Source organism: Sebastes umbrosus, chromosome 12 (genome assembly GCF_015220745.1).
Source record: "Sebastes umbrosus isolate fSebUmb1 chromosome 12, fSebUmb1.pri, whole genome shotgun sequence".
In the NCBI taxonomy this organism is placed as follows: Eukaryota; Metazoa; Chordata; class Actinopteri; order Perciformes; family Sebastidae; genus Sebastes; species Sebastes umbrosus.
Genome location: NC_051280.1, coordinates 18727314 through 18746138, shown reverse-complemented (window position 1 = coordinate 18746138; position 18825 = coordinate 18727314). Strand labels below are relative to the sequence as shown.

The 18825-nt window shown below is 38.6% G+C and overlaps 1 protein-coding gene across 1 annotated transcript in view; it reads right to left on the bottom strand.

Moving 5' to 3' along the window:
* Positions 1-18046, bottom strand: part of eif2b3 (eukaryotic translation initiation factor 2B, subunit 3 gamma) — a 37210-nt gene extending 19164 nt beyond the window's left edge. The window contains exons 1-5 of the mRNA XM_037788274.1: positions 17749-18046; positions 15888-16053; positions 13336-13493; positions 4582-4741; positions 3339-3450 (exon numbers count right to left, since the gene is read on the bottom strand). Of these exons, the coding sequence (XP_037644202.1) occupies positions 3339-3450; positions 4582-4741; positions 13336-13493; positions 15888-16035 (578 nt within the window). The 5' untranslated portion in view covers positions 16036-16053; positions 17749-18046. The remainder of the gene's footprint in view (positions 1-3338; positions 3451-4581; positions 4742-13335; positions 13494-15887; positions 16054-17748) is intronic.
* Positions 18047-18825: the final 779 nt, after the last annotated feature.

The window sequence follows — 18825 nt, the reverse complement described above, 5'->3', positions numbered from 1 at the left end:
GGTTTCCACTACAGAGCCAAGCGGGCTGAAGAGCTTACGACTTATTCAGGGCATGCAACTATTGCTTCCAAAATAAAATGTGTGTGATTCCCTTAATACCAAGCTAGTCTTACAGATGCTTCCTTAATTGACCTGACTCACATATTTGAACCTGTGTTATAAGCCTAAAGTGCACATGGACCTGCTGGTGTAGTAAGGTTACTCTTGATGACTGACCAGCACATTTGGTATGCGAGATCATCCTATTTCGTCTATAAAACGTCTAAAGAATAGTTTTCCAGAGGGCAAAGTCAGGTCTTAAAACTGCGTTTTTGTCAAACAAATAATCCAAAACACAATATTTAATTTACAATGATGTAAAACAGAGAAAAAGCAGCAAATCATCTTATTTGAGAAGCAGTAACCAGCATGTGTTTGCCATTCTTGTTTGATAAATGACGATTAAATCGATCATCAAAATAATTTCATTAAATTTCTGCCACTAATGGATTAATTGAGTAATCGTTTCGGGGCCTAACATTAATGTTTTGAAATATCAAAAATGTTGAAGAAAGGCTACAGAAAAAGGAAAATGAAAACCAGACTGACACGCCTGCCAACATTTAGATTTTAGCTTTCGAGCCTGCCAAATGATTCAGACGTTCTGACATTTTCAAAAAACTATAACGAGCCAGCAAGTAAACAAATATCCATAAAACAAATAAAACGGATACACAAAAAAACTCATATATGAGAGTATACATAAAATATAATAATTATTAAATTATCTCTTTATGGCTTCCAGTCTATATAGACATTAGTAGCATATGTTGATTACAGTCCATAGAGTACTGCATATAATCATAATTTATGCTGTAAAACAGTAGAAATGTTTTGTTTCTGAAATGTGTTATTGCATTAATGTAATCCTGCCCTTTCGTTGAACTGCAATGGAAGTTATTAAATGTTTGGAAGGTTCAGCATGTGGTATTTGTGTTGATTGGGTGGGTTTTAGCCCCTCTGTCTTCTGCCATCATTGCTAACAGATGCAACCATCTCCTGGTCCAATATCTTAAAAGGTCACTGCACTTTAGATATGCTTCTCAAAAATGAGATGCAGCCTATTTAAACTTCCCTGCTTGATTGTTTATGTAACGATTTGAACATCAAAACAGAAGAAATATCCCAAGCAACCACGTTACCATGTTAGTAAAGGCACATTATGCAGAAGCACTGGCCAAGTATGGATGTATTTTATACTGACTGTAACTAACATGAACCTCAATGGCTTTACTTGAATCTCTCCCATGATCCGAACTTTTTTGATTTTGAATCTGCCTATTAACAAGTAGTCAACCGTTCCTGCAGGCCTGCATCCGAGAGACCCTGACAGGTGGAGCTGTAATGTACGAGGGGAAGCTCTGCTGGAGTCCTTTCACACCGTTTAAGCAATTTCCAGGTCAAACTATCTCACATGTGCAGAATATTTTGAGCTAACACACCTCAACCATGTGGAAACCATAGAGAAGGAGAGGAGGAAAAAAAAAATGCACAGGACGGAGTTTGAACAAGAATGAAAGAATGGATGAAGGATGCGCAGAATAAGGGAGAGATAGCTGAAAGAATGAAGTGAAGAGGATGAAATAATTAAGAATCTGTATTGAGACAAAATAAAACGTTTGATTGGCGGGCCCTGTGGGGAGTAGGAGCTGTGAATGCTGTCAGCACAAAATTAAAAAGTACTGAAGTAAAATAAATAATAATAATTTAAAACTTAAAGGCCCTGACACACCAATTTCGGGCCGTCGGTGAGCATCTGTCACTCTAGTTTTTTCGGCTGTAGTCTGCCAGTGACAGGGTTTTTTCGGCCAATTTAGTATGTTAAATCGGCGGCGGAGAAATCACTCACTAGTGAGTGAGGGTGATGTGAAAATGGTCGGCAAACGCCACTTTGTTTCATGTATGTATCATAACAACAGCTTGTATATCCGCTGTCCTCGGTCTTCTGGTTTCTCTTTTCAAATGACGAATCCAGACTACCGCAACCTGCTGGTGTGGAGAGTTATTTCATCTCAGGCACAACGAATGTGGTAGTCCGCCGTTGGCTGTAGTCTTTGTGGTGTCTTTGAGTGCAACTTTTTGGCCAAGACAAAGGCGACATGAGGTGATGCAATGGCCGGCGTTCATCGCCGCTAGTTCTTTGATGTCAGTTTGATGTGCCTGGGCATTAAGTCTTTTGTGCAAACGACCCAAGTTGGGATCAAACTGGCGAGCACAAATGTTCCATGAATGAGACCGTGTGCACATATAAAATACAAATTACAAAGGAAGCCACCTGTAGTGTGTGTACGATGTGCCATGACGACGTGACCTGGATGGTACTGATGTGCAAAACAGTCAGATCTCGTAAAACTACCCAGTGGAGGGTTATAAAAATCCAGAACTCTGGAATTTATTCTGGTATGTATTACCTTAGGCGATAAATACAGTACGTGGAGAGAAATCTGTTTCGTGTGGTTGTGTGACGTGTGTGTATAAATGATCAGAGGTGATTTAAACGTTTTAAGTCCGTCAATGTAAGCCATAAATGTTTAGCTCTGGGCTAGTGTTTCCATAACACCGATGACAACGTGTGAGTGTTTTCTCTCCATCAATGTCCACCTCGAGGTCGTGTTTCTGTGTGTGTTCATGTAAGCATTTCTGTGTGTGTGAAAAAGACAGAATGTGTGTATGTATATATCTGTATGCGTGTGTGTGTGTGTGTGGCTGAAGATTTCTCTGTGCAGGGAAGCATGCAAGCAGCTGCTCTGGCCCCCCTCTTATTGGCCAGAATTTACAGTGGCTTTGGCTCCATGAAGTATTTACGAGCTCCCAAAACACCCGCTCTCACACATACATGCACTTTAGGACTCAGAAACGAAAACCTACCTACAGTACTTTTCCTGTAACAAAAATCCCACACAGAGCCTTCAGCGTAAAACACACCGACTGATTAGAAAGCAAAATATCTGCTCTCGACAACAAACTAGAAACTACGGACAAACAAAAACATCGATCGTTAAAGGGTCAGGTCACCTAATTAACAAAACTATTTTCTTCCCAGCGATATTTAGTCATGAATATACCACAAAGTTGCACTAGAGGTGTCCAAAGGCCTGGTATAAAATGAGATTTTTCAATGCTGTGAGCACCACAAACTTCCATTCCATTCACGTCCATTGTATTGGGATGGAAGAAGATATCTTATATATGGGTTATATATATATATATATATATATATATACCACTAGAGGTAAGAGACAAAATGTGTTTTTGTAATGTGGGTGAACCCACCCGCCAGGCTTTTTAAAATTACTTACTTCCTCATGATAGACTTCCTAATTGAGAGCCCATCCTCCAGATCTGCCTCATTGGCCATGAACAGCAGCCTCTTCCCCGATTGATCCACTCCCACAAAGTCTCTCTGTTCAGCTGGGAGAAAATACACAATATTCAATGTTAACACAAAACAATGGAGGCGAACAGTAAGTCAAATATTTAGCACTTTTGCTTTGGTTAAATTTATGAGGAAGCCTGTTTCCTTTCTTTAATATTCATGGAGCAATTGCACAACACAACGATAGACATTAAAGGGATAGTTTGGGTGTTTTGAAGTTGGGTTGTATGAGATACTTATCCATAGTCAGTGTATTACCTACAGTAGATGACGGTCGGCACGCCTACAGTTTGGAGAAACAGACAGGAGTACCAATACGGAAGCACCTAAAAGAAAGGTCCACTTTTATACCTCCTCTATATCAGTTTAAGTGTACTCTATATTTAGAATTTTTCGCCAGTTTACCTTTAGCCGTGAGACAGCTATACAGTCTATGTTTCCAACAGGGAACTGAAGCCATTATCGATGCTCTCGCCAAAGCAACCAGACCCTGTAATTTTACCTCGCAGGACACGGGAGTTGCTGGTCTACCGCTGCCTCGATCGGTCAGTTTGTTTGTGTTATTGTGTGACTTTGGTTAGTTCGGATTCACCGAGGTAACACACAGTAGCACAAACAAACTAACCAATCGAGGCAGCGGTAGACCAGCAACACCCGTGTACTGCGAGGTAATATTACAGTTTTTTTTTTCCAATGGAGTCTGGTGGCTCTCTCTTTGGCGAGAGCATAGATGGATACCACGGCTTAGGTTCCCGGTCGCAAACGGCTGTCTGATGGCAAGGTAAACCGGCAAAAATATTCTAAATATAGCGTACACTTAAGCTGATATTATTTTTTTAAGCTGGGCCTTTCTTTTAAGTGGCTAAAATACATTTTGCTGTCGTCCCCGTCCACAGCAGTACATTGCTTTGGTTCTGTGCGGTAACTCCTGTCTGCTTCTCCAAGCTGGGGGCGTGCCGACCGTCATCTACTGTAGGTAATACACTGACTATGGATAAGTACCTTATACAACCCCACTTCAAAACACTCAAACTATCCCATAAGAGCTTCACTGAAATGAATGAATTAAAAATGATAATTTTAAGACCAGTCATACATCATATCAGAATCATGTCATACATGTAATGTCAACAGTAACATCTCCTGTGATTAGTTTTTCCTGTTACCTGTCTTTTTCTTGCCCTTCTGGCCCGGGACTGTCTCTGTGAATTCATGGGCTTTGCTCATTAGCATGGCCAGTGTTGCATTGTGGGCTCTGAACAAATCAACCACCTCGTGAAGCGCCACGTCTGTTATCAGGTCGCAGCTCACCACCAGGACGTCCGTCTGAAGAGGGAGTTTGGAAAGACAAAGAGAGTAACGTGAGACTGACATCCAAACCTGCCAATTCATTTCACTGTGTAACAGTAAGATATGACAAAATGACCATACTATACTGGAATCTCTCAGGCTTTCATATAGATGTTTCTGGCTTGTTCTGCTCTATTTTGGAACAAAATCTTCCCACCTGTTGTCATTTTAAAGACATTTTCACTGTCCCCCCTTCACGAAAGCCCATAAAAACACAGAAAAGTATGAAATATAGCTAGTGAAGGGCGAGTCATGTTTATAAAGTGAGGTTTGCTCACTCACGACAGTCATCTCGGCATGCACGTAGACTACACATAAATATATGTGGTGACGACGCTCCACATAAACACCTCAGGACACGAGAGCTTGGACTGTGTTCAATGTTCAATATTCACAACAGAAACTGGCTCACTGAGCAGGATTTTGAGATAAACATATAGACAGAAAAAGAGGAGAATGAAGAAATAACTGCTCTTGGTCAACAGTGAGCTCCTCCAAGTTTAGCATTGCTTGTATACAGGCCAAACCCACACACACACACACACACACACACACACACACACACACACACACACATACATTTGTAGGGCTTGCGTTAAAGTGACTTAAACTCTGGTGACAGTAAGTAATAAATCCTGCTTCATTTCATTGTTTTTGCTTAAGAGTGTGTCTGTTTCTTGTCAGCTGATCCTTTTGTTTGAAAGTGTGCTATAATATGAAAGGTTTGAATACATGTTCCCTTAGTGTCCTTCAGCTGCATAAACATCACTATATGTACAGTAACGTCACAGCAATGAATGCAAAGAAATGACTGAAAATGAAAAGCTTTGACATTACTGAGCCTTGTGCAGTCAAGAGATATTATATATTTAGCTAGTGGTAAAATTTACCAATCTATGTTCACGATTATTACACATGAATGTTTCCAACAACAGAGAAACAGCCTATAGGATACTTTAAAGATCAAACAGTAGCTGGCCTTTCTGCTGCACACCTGTTTGCTAAATGCATTTGACATTTTGAAGAGCTGCAATAATGAATCGATTAGTTGTCAAATATTAAATTAATCGCCAACTATTTTGATAATCCATTAATTGGTTTGAGTAATTTTTTAAGGAAAAATAGTCAAAATTCTCTGATTCCAGCTTCATAAATGTGAATATTTTCTGGTGTCTTTACTCCTCTATGACAGTAAACTGAATATCTTTGAGTTGCGGACAAAACAAGACATTTGAGGATGTCATCTTGGGCTTTGAGCAAAACTGATCAACATTTTTTCATAGACCAAACAACTAATGGATTAATCAATAAAATAATACAGATTAACCGACAATGAAAATAATTGTTAGTTGCAGCCCTAAAGTTTTGCTCTACTCTTTTGCACTAGTTGTAATTTTTCCATTTATTGTTTTTAAGGACCATTTAAGAGCTTGACAGATGACATATCTGATGTGTTCACTGTTTCAGCGATCATATATCTGAAAAAAATAAATGGGTAAAATAAATCAAGGCCACCTCTAACTTTGCAAATATAATCCAAATATGTATCAAACCGTATCAAGGCCTGGTTCATTTTTCTATCATTCTCCTGGCAGACACTGACACAATATCCCATAAATAACTTCCTACCTCCCTCTTTTACCAAGAACAACAAGCTAGGCTGGCCGTCTTTTAGCATCTTCCTAAGAACTGATCCAAAAACAGCACTGCTCAAACATCATAATGACACAAAGGATCCTGCTGCTTGATTTCCAAAATGACAAAACACAGGCTTATTTAAGAGAAACCCTCCATCATCAGAGAAAGAATATTCTTTATGTCTTTCACCCTCCAGAGATTACTTCATCATAAACTCAAACTATGTTCAGCATCCCAGCTATATAAGAATAATATGTGAACCAACTGTATCGCAATACACAGCTTGTGAATTCCATAGGCGTATCACTTACTCTACCACCAACGACAGAGAGCACCAAACAGACATCGATCCTATTAACTGGCCTCCGTGGACGTTACATGACTGCATGTGTGTGTGTGTACGTGTGTTTACATGTGGGTGCGCCCACATTTGTGTGTCTGTGTGCGGTATCCATCTGTATGTCCAGTGATGAAGGCTGTCAGCATAAGAACTAATCCCACCATTAGCACCAGCCGCTTTCATGACAGAGACATCTTTACTCTGTCTGTGACGGAGGGAAGGAGGGAAAGAAAGAGCGAGAGAGGAGGGGGGCCACTGTCAAAAACAAAGACAGAAAAGAAAGGAAGTATAAAAATACAAAGATGGAAGGAGGGATGCAGGAAGGACTGAAGAGAAAAGGGATGATCGGAGGCAAAAATCTACATTCACTGAAACACATCAGTATATAGGTGTAATATAGTATATAGCGTATGTAAAAGGATGCATCTTAAGATATTTCTGAAAACATGACCATCGCCTTAACCGTTTAACCTGATGAACAATAAATGAAGAAGCCAATGAAAATGCGTCAGCACACATCTTTTTTCTGTCTTCTACATTCTTAATGAATTTGGAGAGGAAGCAAGCTGTAACCTGTAGCACACTTCAACCTGCTTTTGTTCACCAGTTGATTTGAAACACTTGAAAATGAGGATTAAGGGTTGTAGAAACTACAGCGGATTAAAGAATTCACTTGATTTTGTAAGTAACGAGCGCTGAATGTTGAAGAGCGTGCGAGTGTGTGTGCAGAAAGGGCTGGTATCAGTGAGGTCAGAGGTCGTGTAGTTGACCTCAAGGTAACTCCCAGCATAACCTGGTCTGGACCTGGCGACAGGAAGCTGCCACGGCGAAGCTGGTGGTGTCTGCAGGAGATCTACTGACACTGAAACTCTGAGACCTTTCAACTCTCTCCTCCCTCTAACACACACGGGCAAGCTAGCACACATGTTCAGAAACAGAGCACACAAGTATGCGCGCCGCACACATACACTCAATCAATCCCCACACACACACACACACACGCACGCACACACACTGAGGCGACAGCAGAGTGGAGTCAGCTGGAGAGACAGAGACACTTTGGCCTTTCAACAGCCACGATCTCTGGACAGGTCAGGACCACACACACTGATGCACACAAACACACACACACACACACACACACATTGACACACACTTGTCCCAGTGGTCCAAAACTTCTGCTTACACAATCTCGACCCACTTTAACAAATACTTGGAAATGTTTGATGAAGGCTTTTTTAACATCATCGAATAATGTTTGCACGGTTGTTTTCTCTCCTTTGTCACTAAGGGTTTTTAAGTAACTCAATAATTTCCATTATTTATACTAAACCACAAAATTGTTCAAATTAAAGCTCTATTAAGAAATATTTTTAAGCTTTACAAGAAATAAAATGACTAGTCCTACTAATACCACTGTGAATTATACCCCAGTTCTGCAGCATTAAGCAGATTTCAGTTGATTTCTTCTAAGTTTTTTGGTTGGCTGATGTAGGCGAGTAACATCGACTGTAACCCTTGCCCCTTGTTTAAAACCATGGCAAAATGCTCCCTATTTATAAACTCACATTAACTGTAGTTCATGTCCTAAGCCAACCCGAGCTCATGGGAAGGCATATAAATAGCACGACATTACAAGCACATTCTGCGTATCATGAGAACGCATTTTAGCCTTTTTGTTTACGCCAAACAACAAAACTACGGTAACGAACGCAGTTAGGTTCAGGCAAGAAAACCACTTAGTTAGGTCTAGGAAAAACATCATGGTTGGGCTTAAAATAACTACGTAAACTGAGTAAAATACGTACAGAAACAACGTAACAGAAGTACGGAAAACACGTCAAAAACGTCACTAACGTAACTTCAAAATAACTCAACACTTTAGGACACTATCATCGGTCTCCTGGTTCATAGTCCTGTGTTTGTTGGACCCATCCACGGGCCCTCACCTAAAATTACGAATCCTGCTATAGCGAAGGCATGGCCCGCACTACTCTGCCTCTGATTGGCTAGTGGTCACTGACTTCGTTGGTTTGATTAGTTAGGTTTAGGCATGAGGAGTGAGATTGAAGAATAAGAAGGGTAAGCAAATCAGAGACAGAGGAGGGTGGATCATGCCTTCGCTATATTAGGATTTGGAATATCGTGGCCCCTCCTGTCCACCATAGGCGTTTTTTCTCATCTCACGCGGATGCGCTTCCATAGCTGTCAATATAAACTGGTATAAAAATGACACACCAAAAGCAAGAACGGCGTTCTTATTGCACGCAAAATGACTGATTATCGTGTCATTCAAACGTAATTTAGCACGACTAGCCTGTCTCAGCAAATACCGAACTAGAGCATTTCCATCACTATCGGATCCTTTGTGTAATGCGGGCCACTTTTAACATGAACTGTGTCCAAACCTTGGATTAACATAACACACGAGAAGGAAATTTAAACTAATGTGTGTCACAGGAAGGAAGAAAAGGGTGGAGAGCAAGATGATTAAGAGGCAGGAAGAAATAAAAAAGTATGTTTGCCGTGTCCCTCTCAAATGAAAAGCCTCGGCTCCATCTCTCACTCTTCTCTCCATCTTCACCTTTTGTCTCGAGTCTTACAAGCTGACTAACATATGTAGACTAAAGGTGAACCTTTGAATCAGTAACACCAATGTATATATAGTTCTTTTAGCCTGCATGCACTCATCCTGCCAGATGATTAAGCCTGAATGATAATACGAATGTCAGAGAGGCTTTAAGCATACAAAGCAAAAAGTGCATGTAAAGTACTCCTTTCATTAGTTTGGCTTATTGTGAAAGACCTGCGTAATAATCAGGCACATCCCTCAATGTTTGTGCAACTTTGCTGTTTGAAGAGTGAACAAAATAAAATATGCTGCTTGTAATCTCTCTATTCAGTAATCAAGAGGAGTGACCTAGTCTGTTCACCCACAGTGTACTCTGGTTCCTGTAAGTATTTTGTTTGATAGGTTACACCAAATCCCCTCATGGGAGGGTGTTTGTGTAAAGAGATGAGTGAGTGTGTGCGTCTCTACTGTACTCATGCATCAGTTTGACAGTTTGAGTGATCTCTGTGCTGGGATTTGGCAGGCCATGGTTACAGTTCCTCACTCATCACCCTCCAGTGTGTGAGTATGTGTGTAACTCAATGCCTCTAATCTAGCTGGCTGCTCAAAGGATTAGGGACTCCACTATTCTCAATGGGAGCATGCTGGAGCTAGTCCTCTTTAAGTGTGTATGTGTGTGTGTGTGTGTAGTTATACTATGCATCTATCAAACAACTCTTGAGCAAAAGAGAATAATAAGTATCTGTACAGACCCACTCAAATGCCAGAGGAAAAAAACATTAAACTCACTTGTCACAACAAATTCGGCATTTTAAGTCTCTGCTAGATCTGTTTTCAAAAGCAAAGCCGGCTGATTTTGTAGTGAAGAACGTAATGAGCCGCCGTGGCAGGACACTTATGTCTTCAAATGTACGTTTGATGTTGTACGCTCTAAATAGAGACGGTATCTGGAAGCACACTTCACAGATTTTTCAACACACAACAAACAGCGATATCCGTCTGAGGATAACTAATAATAATTCATGTTGAATATGAATTGCGGGATTATTCCTTATTTCATTGGCTATTTGGGGATTTATACATAATTATAATTGTAACATACTATATTTATATATATATATATATAAAAAATGAAGTATTCGAATACTGATTTGGAGTTCGATTACTATGATAACGGTCAAAGCTTCGACGCATTCGGGTCAGCCCTAGGCGATAGGCCAGTATGTACCGTGCGACAGTAGAAATATGTCCACTGGTAGAAATTTAGTAATACCGTTGCAACCACGGTAGCTATTGTCGAATGACCTCGCAACATGTCGCAATCCTCACCTGACATTTGCACACTGTAGTTTCTTTTAACAGTATTTTGCCAGCTTTTCTAATTGAAATATGAGCAAACCCTGCAGGAAAAGTCAGTCTTTGTTTTCTTTTGATCCACTCTAAAATACAAATTTGTGTGGTTTATATATTTGCACTGACTGAAGTCAGGCTGGTATATATTTGCACCTGTTAACCTTAAAACCTGTAACACTTGAAATTATTGTTCTCAGGGCAGTTTACTGTTTAGAGTGTTTGTTTTTAACTCAAGTGTTGTCTCATGTGAGGCCGTTGTTTTTGTTTTGTATAGAAGTTCCAAATAAAAGAAGAAAATCAAATGTGATGAAGTATGGTATGGTTATTTCAAACCATTTCTTAATTGAATTTACAGAACAATTACTGTTTTGTGATATATACTGTCACTGTTATTACGTATGTTATTACATATGCCGTGATAGAAGATTTTGGCCAACAATATTTTCAATATGTATCACAATATAATTCAAAATCTATCTTTGAGTCAAAGTTGTAAATGCTTCATCTGAGGACTGCATTGGTAATGTCACTGCAGAGAACTGCCAGTAAAATGCTTCAAATGACTGCAGTTACCTTAACTTATTCAAATAAAAATACACAGGCTTTTCTCTGCCTTCTTTATCAATGTTTCAGTCAGACGTTGACTTTGATCAACATTATTAAGCTTATATTTCATACTGCAGTTTTGTCAGTCTTTGCTGTTTTAGTGCACACTGCACTGCACTAAGTAAGAGTCAGAAATACCACTAAAAGCTTGCATATTGAATGAGTCATGTCAAGCTCATTCCCCAGGAGATTATTAAATAGAAAAAGCATCCAAAAGCTTGACTTCATTGAAGATTGGCAGGTTGAATTGATTTTTCCTTCTACATAGCATCACAGTTGTGTGTAGTTGTTGTGTCTCTGTTTTTTCCTCAATATGACGTAGTTCACGTACACTATTCTTAAATGGTAGAGGATGATAATTGTGATTCTTAGGTAAATGAATAGGCTAGTTCCCCCACCCCTAGAAATTATAGAGAAACTAAACAGGAAGCAATGATTATACTATAAAGTCCAGATCTCTATAAACTCAACAGTACTAAGCCAACCCTAAGCAGTCATTGATAGTCAAACATTAAACAAGAGCAATTGCTTTAGAAATACATCAACAGTTCTAAACTACACAAAACCTCATAGAAACACGTCTTCACGGTCTCAGGAGGTCAGTCAGAACCGTGGCATATAAAGAGGGACGACATATACCCGAACATACCCAAACACAAATGTTGCACAGATGTGCATGACTACAGGATGAGAATAAATGGTGCACTGGGTAAACTGGCAGCACAGGGAGTTGGAGTCTTAACCATGACCTCATCTGTTTAGAGAGAGTCGGATGAAGGGAGGGATGGAGGGATCAGCAGGCAGGATACAGAGGGGGGTCTGGAAATTGGGGTTGGGGGTCGTGGATGCCATGTCGGCATGTGTAAATGCGTGCGTCTGTGCATGTTTGTGTGTATTTTAGAAAGGTGAAATGAGGCACTTCAGCAGCCTTGACCATTCGGGGGAGGGAAAGGCACGGATCAGTGGTCACCCAGCAGTACACACAACGCCCACCTAAACCTCCCCCTCAATCTTTGTCATTTTTCTACCTCCAAACCTCTCTCTCAATTTTGTTCTAGGTGGTCGACGTTACACAAGAAAAAGTCCCTCTCATTACGAAACACTGGCTCACAGAACACTGGTATTGGCAAGTGTATAAGGTATTGTTGGGCTCTCCCCTTCGCATCACATAATAAAGCAAGACTCTGTTGTTGTTCATTATAAACAACTTAACCATGTTATCTTGCTCAAATTAAAGTCATATGAGTCAACAATAATTATTCAGCAACGCTGGAACACTTCAATCTTTTGAAGAACTGGCACTCTTTTCATTAATTCACAACAGTCTGTTTTCTATTATAGCATTGATTCACCACACACAACATAAAGGTCAGAGTGAACGGGGTGAAAATGGGTGCATTCACCAGGATGAGTGGTAGAAAAATAAAGTTTTGTCTTCATTATTCTGGACATAAACAACACATTTAAAGGATAAAGGATATTGGGGTAGTAGAGTTACAGCAAACCATTTAAAAAATGCTAATTATTCAGAGTGATCGAGTTGTGTGCATGTAAATGTACTGAATTTGAATTCTTCTACTTTTGTGTTGGCTATTTATTAGTTCATTATCTGACTAATAAATAAAAAAAATACCAGAGGATATTTTGGTTGATGTACTTGCGTATCTACTATGATAAATCCCTGTCCAATTTGCTTTATCAATAAATACAGATTCATGAAACCTGACTATATTTAAATGGAATCAATAAGAGAAAATATATTTCGTATGTCAGTGGGTCAATGGGATATTTACATTTTTTTTTTTTTTTTTTGCCATTCAAATAGAAAACAACGTATCATATTGTGCAAAACTTACCTTTTTTAATTGTTGTTAACTGTAGGTATAATAAGTACAACATAGTGTTCTAAGTTTTCACTGCAAATCTGGAACAACAGAGGGGAAAATAAACCTTTAAAGACTATTCTGTTGGACAGAATTTAATTTGACTGGCATGACCTTAGCTACATCCCAAAGCAGTTAATGATCAATCACCTCTACATATATAAAAAAATACACACACCTTGATCTTCTGCTGGATGTGTCTGAGAGCGTCTGCGGTGCCCATGTCTCCATCTTCCTGAATGCAAACCCAATCCAGTTTCATCTTTACGTCCAGCTTCATTTTACTGTCTGTGCTCATCATCTTCTGGACCTCTTTGGTGGTGATCACGATCACCTCTGAAAACAAAGTTCACAGGAATTAAGTATTAGACATCATGTACAGTAAATAGCTGCAAAAAATGTTTTCAAGTTAAGCGCTCCTTTCTTGCTAATAAGCTATGCTCATCATTTCTTCTAAAATGAGCATTTTCTCACTGAAATCCATAAAATCCAAGCATTAAAACACATCATATTAAAGCCTAAAGTCTTATGTACAATATAGTTTGCTCCTAAAACAAAGACATATTTTTATTTTGAGAACACCAGTACAAAGATAGAAAAAAGAAATCCACATAAGATGTTTATTTGACTATGATACATCCTAAATCTTAAATCAGGGTTTTTTTTTTTTTTTAATAAAGTTGGTAATAACATTAACAGACCACTTTATGAATGTAGAGCATTGCAGAATCTGTCTGGTTTAATTAGCCTCGTCTGCATAAAATGTTTTCTACTGGCCATTTGTTCACTCTAGCTGTGTCAGCCTAGTAAAACCAAATTGCAGGGCTTTGGCTAGCTGGCTGCACACAGTAAACTGCCGGCCACACAGGATGATTATGTATAGAAAGCTAGTTTTATTTAGGCTAGTGAGGACCTACAGGCTTTTATAACAAACAGCCCTGTTTACTGGCAAGAACAGCATACTGCAACAAATCCCTTTATAAGCCCAGAGTTTCTGGACCTACTGCATGCTGCAGCACAAAAATCTGGACTGTAAATCTAGACAGGAAATGCACACCTGACAATGGCTGACGATGTGATGACAAGCTGGTGAAAGTACGTCTAGAAAAAGCAGCACAGTTGTAAACTTGTTTTTATGCAGTGAAAGGAGCAACGTTGCTGGGGGCAGTTTGCAAATGTACTCGTACTTTACTAGCCAGGTACTGACAATGAAAGAATTACTATTTGGTCTTGTTATTAAAATGCTTCATAGAAGGTGTACCACATTTTATTTAAAGTAACTATTTCCTTTTTATTTCAGTATATTTCAACACCAGTGATGAAATCTCATCAAATACAGTCCGAGCTGCTTGTGTTTCAGACTTGCACAGACAAGCAGAGGAAATGTGATCTACATGCAACATTAAATTCTGCAATTCATCCATCACAATAGATTAGATAGTTTGTAGTTCCTTGGTTGCTCTCTGTCTGTATTACACGGCTTTGTTGAATACTCGATTCTGATTGGTAAATCAAGGCATTCGATGTTGTGTTATATTTTTATAGCATACCGTTGCTATGGATGCAGTTCTGATCTCGGACTCTGTAGGACCATTTTTGTGTCAAATTATTGATATCTTAAGTAAGTAGTCATGTAATAAGCGGGATAATGTACAGCTAGCGGGTCATTGTTGTCAAATAAACCCCTTCAGGGCGACGCAAGACCCCGATGCGAAGCGGAATCAGCAACAATGACCGGCTCGCTGTACATTATCCCTTACTTTATAGCCACCCACAATGAACGTCAACTGCAATTTATATTTATTTTTTCAATCACAGTTGATAAGAATTTCTTGGTAATTCCAATAAATATATTAAAGTTTGTATGATCTTCTTCGTCAACCTGTCCGTGTTATACCATAGGGAAAGGATAAAGTGCAACAATATCTGTTTTTTCTTTAGGTATCTCAGTAACATTTGCTCTCTAAAAAAACGTAAATATTTAAGGGACATCGATTTTTACTTGGGACTTTAAACCAGTAGGTTTACCTATGCAATACTTATGTTTAAAATGAAAAACAATTATAGTCCTTGTGTTTGAATACAAGGTGATCTTTTCTCTTAAAGTTCCTCTTTCCACATTAATGCTAAAATGAAGTTTGCACACTTTTTGTTCCAAGTTTTCCCAGTGGGCCACATAAACTCACACTAGAAGTGCTGGCTTTATTTCTGCTTCTTTACATTTTATGTGGAAACAATCAAGAATGCCAGTGCACTCCTGTAACACTTTCCACCCCTGTCTGTCACTGACACCAGTCTGGATGGAAGGCCAACAGCTCACATGAAGCCACAACCATCACATCCAATTAATGTGAAGATCTGACGAGGAAACAGTATCAGACCTGGCTGACAGTGCATTGCATTTCTAAAATTAATCTTTCAGCCATCTTTTAACTTGTTAATCATGTGTAGGGTGAAATAAAAATTCTCCACACATTCCTTAATGATGACAAAAAGTAAGACTGAGAGAGAAAGACCTTAATTATTTCTTATTTTTCTACTGTATTAACTTGTTTTATATTTTAGCGTAGTGACATTTTTGTTTAAGCATCCTTAGATATGCTGAAAAGATGAATAATACTTCTCCTAGTATTAAGTAATAGTTGAAGCAGTAATTGAGCCAGGTGTAGCAGTAATAGGGGTATTAGATGTAGTTGTTGTAGTAGCAGAAGAAGTACTTTGAGCGCTCACCTTCAAAGCCCACCCTCTCCAGCAGGTTCAGCGGGTACCACATGAGGGGCTTGTTGCCGACAGGCAGCATTGCTTTGGGAGTGTTGTATGTCAGATCAGTCATACGAGAACCCCCGCCAGCGGCCATCAACACCGCCTGGAGCTCCATGATGTCTGCTGGAGACGGCTAAGAGAGAGGGACACACGGATTAACAGAGAGTCATATTCATATAAACTAAAACGTACCACAACTCAGATCAAAATCTTTTTTTATGTGTATATACAAATAAATGATCGTATGTGATTAGATGTTGTATAGAGACATAAGCTTGCATAATCTGTATATAGTTTGTGAATAACTTCTTGTGAGACTTTTGATGAAGCAGCTTTGAGGTTAACTATCTTACCAAAGGTAGCCACTTTATGCATCTGTTGGTATTGAATTCAATAACTCATTTTTGGGGACTCAACACTAAGGCTAAATGATTATTACACAATGAAGCAATTTTTTTTTCTCTACATTAGAATACTAAATACATATACATATACATATACATGAGGTAGACTCTCTAAAAGTGTGCAGTTTTTTAAATTTCTGTGTGTATTTTGGGCAGCAAGCAAATGTGAGAGTTTTCAACACAGCATGTGGTCATGACAACACATTACAGCCACACAGTACAGCTGTGTACTGGATGTTGTACTAGCCTGACAGAAGTCTTATTTTATATGGGAAATCTAAACTATCACATTTCTTCTGTAATTAATACAGAAAGTCTGATGGGAAAGCATCATATTCATGTATTTAAATGGAAAAAGCAAAAAGACAAATTCTACTGTGTTTATTAATGAAATAAAATACTTTGTCAAATCATTGAAATTTGTAAAAAAAAAAAAAAAAAAAAAAACACGAAAGCCATAAAACTACTGAAAAGATCACCTTTTGTTATAACATATAATAAGTCATTGCCCAGGATGTGCCTCCCTAAATATCGTTTAATAAGTGAATGTATTTCTCATAGTGTGCTTTTTCAAAACCCCCCTGCAATTAAATTTAAATTGTTTTATTAGTAGTATTATATAGTTTACTCACTGTTTCCTGTCTCTATAAGAGACGTTAAATGCTTTGATTACATTGTCAGAATTGTGGTTATTGTCCCATTCTTGATTTAAGTACTGGATGTTAAGATAAGATAAGATAAAATAAGATATTCCTTTATTATTATTTGACATAATAGAAAGAAATGCTGATTGCCTAATTATTTATTTATGTGCCATATTTACAAAAAAGACCATGCTTGCATAGTATACAGTACATACACACCAACAACTGACAATAACTGCACTATACTGTGTACTGACTGTGTAATATCAATACTACTCAGGTGTAATTCATACTGTGCAATATGTTCAGGTGGAATTTCATTTCATTCTCACTGTACAATATCATTTTTCCACTTGTGCAATTTTATAATAGTCTGTTTATTGTCAATACTGTATATACTGCTCCTATTTCATCATATCATTTTATCACACACAGCAGTACTGTGTGGCTGTAATGTGTTGTCAAGACCACATGCTGTGTTGAAAACTGGAACATTTGCTTGTTGCACAGCACATTTTTATTGCACAGTATGAGTTACACCTGAGTAGTAATGCTATTGCACAGTCACTACACAGTATAGTGCAGTTATTGTCAGTTGTTGGTGTGTCAGTACTGTATACTATGCAAGCATGGTCTTTATTTTTTTTGTAAATATGGCATATAAATAAATAATTAGGCAATCAGCATTTCTTTCTATTATGTCAAATATAGACACATTAACAGGTAGGTTAAAATCCCCAAAGCTGAGTCGCTCAATGGTTGAAACATGTGTAAATGTACCTGTCAGTGATCTCTGTTGAGATGACAGCAGCTGTAGACGCATGGAAAGCTGGTTAGCTGTCTCTGTTGTTAGCACTGAGCTAACGATAAACACCGAGCAGCAACCGGTACCGGGGCTTTAACGACAGCTTACGAGCAGCTGGACACGTCCGGTGAGAAGCAAACACCCACTCGGTCAAGCGTCGCTGACAGAAGTTAAATTAGTCGTTAAATTATCTGACAAGAGTTTAGGTAAAAGAAGCTAACAGCTAGCATCGTATGATGACACCATGGTGCGTTCAGGGAAATGCGTCCGTGTAGGAAACTACTTCCTTTCCGTACAAACATGGTTCCTACAAAGAGGAGAAGAAGTGTAGCGCAGGACAGGTCTGTGTTTAATTATTTGCATTTTAAAATTCAACTTCTACAGTTGTGAAAATCTGTCTTTGACTTTACAGTCAGTAGTGGAATAAATATTCAATTAATTTAAAGTAGCAATAGCCTACAACATCGTTGAAATACTCAATTACAAGTAAAAATCCTGCTTTCAAAATGATTGGATCATTATTTAAAGGTCCCATATCATGCTCATTTTCAGGTTCATACTTGTATTTTGTGTTTCTACTAGAACATGTTTACATACTGTAATGTTCAAAAAACACATTATTTTCCTCATACTGTCAGCCTGAATATGCCTGTATTCACCCTCTGTCTGAAACGCTCCGTTTTAGTGCATTTCAATGGAATTCCAACAGAAATGCGTTGCTAGGCAACAGCTTGGGTCCATGTGTACTTCCTGTCAGCTGATGTTATTTACATACACTGCAACAGGAAATAAACTGGGACCCATTTAGAATGTTTACGTTTAAAACCGTGCAATGGTCTAAATATTGTATATTTGTGACATCACAAATGGACAGAAATCCTAACGGCTTGTTTCAAATGCTCAATTTCTGAATACGGGCTGTGTGTATTTCTCCGTATATTGAGCGTTTTGATAGTTTAACAGTATTTATACAGCACTTAAACCTGCTTTATAATGTAAAAGACCTGAAAATATCACTTTTTACAATATGGGACCTTTAATGATGTATAAAT